Source organism: Halyomorpha halys, unplaced genomic scaffold (assembly GCF_000696795.3).
Source record: "Halyomorpha halys isolate HHAL.00 unplaced genomic scaffold, Hhal_1.1 Scaffold200.1, whole genome shotgun sequence".
Lineage (NCBI taxonomy): Eukaryota > Metazoa > Arthropoda > Insecta > Hemiptera > Pentatomidae > Halyomorpha > Halyomorpha halys.
Genome location: NW_027105652.1, coordinates 934,789 through 942,496, shown reverse-complemented (window position 1 = coordinate 942,496; position 7,708 = coordinate 934,789). Strand labels below are relative to the sequence as shown.

The 7,708-nt window shown below is 43.8% G+C and overlaps 1 protein-coding gene across 1 annotated transcript in view; it reads left to right on the top strand.

Moving 5' to 3' along the window:
- The window catches only part of LOC106679387 (opioid-binding protein/cell adhesion molecule homolog), a gene marked incomplete at its 3' end in the record, with an annotated part of 300,127 nt that extends 292,687 nt beyond the window's left edge, over nucleotides 1-7,440 (top strand). Inside the window, 1 exon segment of the mRNA XM_067052790.1 lies at nucleotides 7,343-7,440. Within this exon segment, the coding sequence (XP_066908891.1) occupies nucleotides 7,343-7,440 (98 nt within the window).
- Between the last annotated feature and the right edge of the window lie 268 nt (nucleotides 7,441-7,708).

The window sequence follows — 7,708 nt, the reverse complement described above, 5'->3', positions numbered from 1 at the left end:
TGGGTGTCGGTCGTATTTGGTGCTAAGGCACACCTCACAGTTGCCGATTATCTCCTGAATCGTTTTCCACATATTCCACCAGAAATATTTCCGTCGCAGGGCTTGGTAGGTCTCATTCAAGCCTTGCTGATTGGTCTTCCCTTGATGGTATGCTAAGGTGACCTCCCTCTGTTGATCTCTGTCCTGAACGGTTTCCATCATTATTAGGCAACGAACGAACTTTCGATCCATTCCGATTTTCTCCAATCTCCAGAGGCGTTTTATCTTATCCCAAATCACTCCATTCCCGACGTATAGATGGTAAGTTCGCCCCGGTTTAGATGCATCTTTCAGCGCTCGGCAGATCTCATCATTCCTTACACCCGGTGCCGAGGTCTTCTCATATTTAATGAAGTCCATCTTCATGGAGCCGGAAGCTCTTGTCTTCCAAATTATTTGGTGTGATTTATCGTTCACCACCTCCTCTAGCTCATCTCCGTTGGTCTTCCCTCAGTGGCGCTTTCGTTCTCGGATGATGGTTCATGGTCGTTACCTGTCTCCCGGCATGCCCTTCTTCCGCACTGCCCATAGGAGGCTGTTGTATCGGGAGGTACTATCTACGATGATACCCTGTTTTTTCAGGTTATGTAACTCTTCCCGAATATGCTGTCTAAGCGCATGTGGATACCTCCTCTCTTTTACGTAAGTAATTTTATCTTGTTTCAGGGGGATTAGATGCATTGTTTGTCCAGTCGCCCCAGTAAATCTTCCTCCTTGAAGAAAATATCTGCATATTTGTCCTTTATTTCCTGTCTCCAATTACTCCCCCCTCCTTGGATTGCACCTATCCGTTTGGCTTCTCCCATTCGAAGCTCGCGACACCGATATCTCCTCTGCCCCAACTGAATCGTCCACAGGCCCTTGTTATTCCTAATCCGCGCACTTGCCTTTCCTAATAGATCGCAACCTATAATAGCCTTATATTCACGGATCATTTTCTCCACGATATGAACCCTCAATAACCCTTCTTCGATACCCTATTCCCGTAAATCGATGTCCGCCTCCCCTTCTATTCCACAGGGCCCACCAAGGGTGATTAATTTCACTTACTCGGCGCCTTCTACTGCTTGGCGGTTTATTGCTCCGTCCTCTTCTTCCTTCCCTCTCTGTTCCTGAGGCTTCTGATGCTTCTGTGGTTTCAATAGAGGACTCACTAGGTCTATAGTCCTCCCGTCTTTTCCGCCGTATCCGCTGGAAATATATTTCCATCGGTTCCCCTGGTCCCGTCTCTGCCCTTTTGTACATATAAGGGCACTGTCGTACTATGTGGCCTTCATTGCCGCACTCAAAGCACCCAGTGCGGGGGCATTGGGCCACCTGGTGTCCTACTTTTCCGCACCCATGGCACTTCCTGTCTTCTTCCCCTCTTCTATTGCGTATTCTGCCCTGGTTCGGCCGCCTTTCACTACCCGTGCCTCTATCTTTACCACTATCCCTGGGTTCTCTTCTTTTCCATGGTGTTGATGGATTCCTTGTGAGGTGGTACGGTACTCTGTTCCATCCTCCACCATCGACATCCATACTTGCGTCCTCCTCTCTAGCGCTCGCGTCTATCATGTCTTGAGCACATTCCACGAAAGTGCGGTCCCGTGGTAAACCTTCTCTTTTATTCGTCCCCTTAGCTAGTTGCACCTTCATTATGGAGTCGATAAAATTCATCTTCCAACTGACCACATCCGCTCCAAGAGTCTCTCTCATCTTTTCTGTGGTCAGATTAAACTGTCCTAAGAGCGTGGCTGCGTACTGTCCGTTAGACTGCCCATGCTTTCTCCTCTCCCGCAGCATGTAGAAAATGTTTTCCTCCGGGGACTATCTACCTCCTCCTAGAAGGCCTATTCTTTAATCTTTCCTTCACTACTGGCCATGCTGTTTCCTCGTCTGCCTGAATTTGGTTCAAAACACTTCGCTTGACCCGGCATATGAGTGCAGCCTTGAAGGAAATCGCGTTGTTCGTGTCCAGCAACTCCTCTGAGACCTTAGCTGACAACCTCTCCATGATGCGGTATCCACCTTTAATAAAGTGATTTTACTCACCGATTTCGCCTGAGAACCGCTCCAAGTCTGAGATGGCTTTTCTAATATCCTGAGAGGTTACTGCTCTCACTTTCATTTTAGCCAACATATTTGCGTGAGGAGCCGCGAGAGTTAAGTATCGGCGAAAGCCAAATGTCAAAAAAGAGGAGAAGGAATAAGATGTAACACGTGTGAACTGCTGTAACATACTAACTTTATTGGGTTCGGTACATCTCTTTATATACATGCGATCAGCTGATTTCCTCAGTCAGCTGACATCGAAGTAACAGCTGACTAAGGCTCTAACTTCCCCCAACCAGTTTACGAACAATCCTCGTAAACTTCAACTATACGATAAATTATATAAAATACAACAAAACTAACCATTCACAAAAAAGTATATAAAATAAAGACAGCAAAAGTTAGACACTCCTCATAATCACTTATTTACAAACTAAAAGTAAAGCAAAACAAAAATAAAATCATGAATTTATACAATTAAAAAACTACAACGTAATTTATTCAGTACAACGCCATAATAAAAGATAAATTAAACAAAAATTAATTACCACTTAAGAAAAGATAACACAACAGATAAGTTGAGATGAGGACACTCCGGATTACTCTTGTGCAGGTGTTTCTGTTTGTGGGACTTTAAGTTGTTCAATATGAACGGTCCTGCGCTATGGTTCTCTAATACTCTCAATAGTCACAATATTATGTTCTCTTATTATTATCACCCTGAATGGTCCCTCGTATCGCTGTATCTCCTTACCCCTGTTTGATCCCAACTTTCTATATACAATTGTCCCAATTTTTATCATTCCCTTCCTATCTGTGAGATTTAAATTCTCCTGAGCAACTCTCCTGGTTTTCCCCTCTCCAATTTTCCCCGGACTTTTTCCCATAGTTTTTCCTAGTGACATGATTGTTGCTTATCTCATCACCGTCCGCCGCCGTGCCCTCGTATTCCACAAAGCCCGAAAAGGATCTCAAACGGCGAAAATCCCGTAACGGTGTGCACCGAATGATTGTTTGCCGCAATTGCCTTTGGCATAGCCACGTCCGGTTACAGGCCTTGGTCTGCCTGGCACAATCGAAGGTGATCGCTCAGCGTTCCGTGAAGCCGTGCAACGCCTACTCTACTTTTGGGGTGCCCTGGTGTGTTGAGGTGCCATATCACATCTAGGTCCTTCATTTCCTTTCGTGTCAAAGAGTTGTCAAATTCTCTTCCACCATCCCATGAAATGCGTTCGGGAACTCCGTAGAACTGAAACCACACGCGGAGAGCTGCCAATACTGCTTCCGAAGACCTATCTTGCACCTGGTCCGCCATTGCAGCCTTATGGAAGAGGTCAATCATGGTCACCCATTTGTACCCCTTCCATGTAAATGTGTCTATTTGTAAATCTTTAAGTGGTGCATCAGTGGTAGGTGACTTCTCTTTGTTGTTCTTCTTCCAGAAGGGTTTCCACCATCAATTTACAACGGATGTATGTCCTGTCCATTCCAATCTGTTCATCACGCCATAGCCGCTTGATCTTCTCCCAATCGGTTTCGTTGCCAACATACAGGTGATGTTTTTCTCCAGGCTTCGAAGAATTCTTCAAAATTCTACAAATCTGGTCATTCTTCACGCCTGGTTCCGACCAGATCGTCGTTATTTTACTTCTCCCGTACTCATTATGTTTAATTTTGGTCATCCTAGTGGTTTTTGTCTTCCAAATAATTTGTCTCTTCTTGTCATTAATTATTTCCGCAATATCCCCTGGTTTTTCTTCAGCCAAACTCTCGTTATTCGAAGATTCTTCCCTACCCTCATGACACCGGACGGTTCCCCATTTTCTTGCTCCACGGCGTTCGTGGTTATGGCTCGAGACAACCAATCGGCCACCATATTTTCTTTGCCCGGTTTATATATAACCTCCATGTTACATTGTGTAGAAGCTCCTTCTAGCGAGTTATCCTAGCTAATGATTCCTTTAGTTTTACCACCCACTGGAGTGGTCTATGGTCAGTATGTATCTTGAACCTTCTGCCGAACACATATGGTCAGAAGTGATCGACGGCCCACACTATTCCCAAGAGTTCTCGCTCCATTGCGCTGTATCTACTTTCGGTCTTTGTAAGGCGCCTGCTGGCATACGCCACTGGGCGCTCTCCCCCATCACCCTCCTGTGACAGCACCGCTCCTAGCGCGTACTCACTCGCATATCTGTGGTAATCATGAATTGCCGATTAAAATCTGGAAAACCAACTACCGGCCCTTGCTGCAACCTCTCCATGCACCGTTGTTGAGTGGAACGAGATACTCCGCCATTTCTGGAACAAACCTCCTGTAATAATTTAGAGTCTCCAACAACCTACGAATTCCTTTTATGTCACTAGGTACTGCCATTTTCTGTATTGCTGAAACTTTATCCGGGTCTGGTTTAACTCCCTCCTTAGAAATTGTGTGATCCAGAAATTTCATTTATTCCTGCCCCAGCGCCGACTTTCCCCCCGACAATTTGAGCCCAAAATGTCTTATTCTCTGGAACACTCTATTCAAGTGTCGCACGTGTTCAATCTCGTTCTTACTAAACACAAGGAGGTCATCCATGTAAATCTGATTCCTCTCAGAAACTCGTCATCAGGCGCTGAAAGGTTATGGGGCCATTTTTGAGGCCAAATGGCATCCTTGTAAACTCATAGTGACCCCTTTCAAAAGTGAATGCCGTCTTATGTTGATCATTAGGGTGCATCTTAATTTGATGATACCAAGCCTTCAAATCCAATGTGCTGAATACCGTCGCCCCACCCAGCCTGTCTAAAATGTCTTCAAATCTGGGGATTGGATACTTTTCGTCAATGTTATTCTCGTTCAGCTTCCTGCAATCTATCACCACTCTGTACGTTTCAGTGGTTTGACCTGGCGCACTCCTTTTTTTAACCGCCCTAAATGGACTATTGTATGGGGATGTACTATCAATAATGATTACCTGTCGTTTTAAACTTTCGAGTTCTTCCCGCACGTGGTGTCGTAGTGCCTGTGTGTATCTCCTTTCCTTTACATATGTTACCCTCTCCTGCTTCAGTGGGATCTCATGGACGGTCTTCCCGGTTGCTCCGAGGATATCTCCTTCTGTAAAAAAAAATATCCTGGTATTCCCTCTTGAGTCGCTGTCTCCAGTCCTCTGTTGTTAACGACAGTAAGTTTGTAAGTTTTACCTCCTATCTTAATCTTCCATTTCCCTTGTTATTCTTAATCCAAGCGCCCACCTTCCCTAGCAGGTCACACCCCACAAGTACTTTATATTCCCTCGGCATGGTCTTTACAATATGTACTATCAAACTGCACTTACTAAATCCCTAATGGTTCAATCCTATTTCCGCCTCCTCCTCTACCTCATAAGGGCCACTTAAGGTGAATAAAATACACTGACATACTTGAATCAGGTGTGCTATCTCTCCACTACACAACTTCTCCGCTCATGATAGTACTGCAACTACCAGTGTCTACCAGACGCCTCACTCCTATAATCTCTAACAGGCAAACTGCCGTATTCTTCTCTCATATGGTTGATCTCCAACGTGCAGTGTCCCCTCTGTGGGTACGCTCCTCAGAACTCCCCTCATGTTCTAGCTGCTTCTTCTTTTCGTGTCCAAGTCCTCCTTGCCTTACTGGCTATCCTCTCGCTCAAAGTCCCCTGCTTCAGTTTCTGTTCCTGAGGTCTCCGTAGATTCACTCATGGATCCGTTCGTTCTTCGAGAGATTACCCTTCTCCGTAATTTCGGTTACTTACTTATTAGGTAATTCGATTACCTTCATCGGTTCAGGCACATTTTGCTCCCTCCGTCGATACATATAGGGACACTGTCGAGCTATATGTCCCTCTGTCCCACATTCAAAACATCGGGTGCGGGGACATTGTGCTACCACCAGGTGTCTAGTTTTACCACACCCATGGCACTTGCGGTCCTCCCGCCGAACATTATTTCTGGGTTTAACTTGGCGTCTTCTATTTTCCGTGTTACTCTCTCTTCTACCATCTCTTTGGACTCTTCTTCTCCAAGGGTTTGGCATGTTTCTAGGTCGATGATATTCCATCCGAGTCCACCCTGACTCCTCTACTTCCATTTGGGCCTCCACCTCTCTAGCGCTTGTATCAATGAGATCTTGAGCACATTCCACAAACGAGCGGTCTTTCGGCATTCCCTCTTTCTTCCCCAGTTCTTTTGCCAACTGAATCTTCAGTACCGTGGATAGGAATTGCATTCGACCCTGTACTTGGATCGTCTCCATCATCTCGCTGAATTTGTCTTGAATTCTGTTATAGCGTGCCAGGAGTTCTACGGCATACTGACCATTAGACTGTCTCGGTTTCTTCGATTCTCTGAACATCATGAATACATCCTCTTCAAGGATCCACCGTCCTCCTCCGAATGCCTTCTTTAATCTTTCTTTGATGACCTTCCAGGAAGTCTCTTCATCTGCCTGGATCTGATTAAGGATACTTCATTTTACACGGCAGACTACCGCTGCTTTCAATGCTTTTGCATCCTCGTTGTCCAATAGATCCTCCAACATCTTCGCTTCTATTCGCCCCATCAGGCGATCGCCCCCTTTTAAAAAATGATTTAATTCCCCGGTCACTCCGTGAATTTTTCTAGGTCTGATACCGCCTTTCTAAGTTCCTGGGTAGTTGCCGTACGGACCTTGATCCATTCTAGCGTCGTGGCATGAAATTGCGCTAAAGAGACTTCTGGTAATGGTTGAATCACCTGCGGAGGTTCGTTGGCAGCTGCTAAAGCTTGGTTGACTGCAGCTTGAGTTTGGTTGTTTTGGTTCATATTCTCTAAGTTCAGAAATGCTTTTTCCCAAAAAAACTGTTTTCTTTTAGATTAAAAATTAATCCATCATCTAAAGTTACCGGGTTTCGGCACCAGTTAAGTATCGGCGAAAGCCAAATGTCAAAAAAGAGAAGAAGGAATAAGATGTAACACCTGTGAACTGCTGTAACATACTAACTTTATTGGGTTCGGTACATCTCTTTATATATATGCGATCGAACATCGAAGTAACAGCTGACTAAGGCTGTAACTTATATAAATTAAAATATGAATATTTTTGCGTATGATAAATTAATAATTAGAAAAAAATCATAACGAACAGTTTTTTATAATTTTTTTTTTTATTATTCTTAAATAACTTTAATAAATTCTAGCAAGAGATCCTGCTATAATAGAACACAGCAGTTTTCTAATAATTATTTTTCACAACTTAATTTTAATCTATCTTTTTTTTCAGTTTCACCAGAAATCGAAGTAGAAAGAGTGTTGGTACATGCTGGTATTGGAACCGAAACTCAACTCGTTTGTATAGTTCATGCATACCCACCGGCAAGTGTAAGTACCATTTTTGTAAAATAAAATGTTTTTTTAGCGGAACTTATTGTCTTCTAACTTGTGCAAAAAATATTTAAATATGATTCTTTATGTTTTTTAAAATTATATTATTACAAATACAACGGTAAATTATGTGTGAGACAAGTTTTGCTGGTTTACTGTTGTTCGAACTTACTGAGCAATGCTCTGCTTGCTATAGTTCCCAAACATTTCAGTTCATGACTACCATTTACAGACAACTTAAAAGTCAACTATTTCCTCAAGAAAA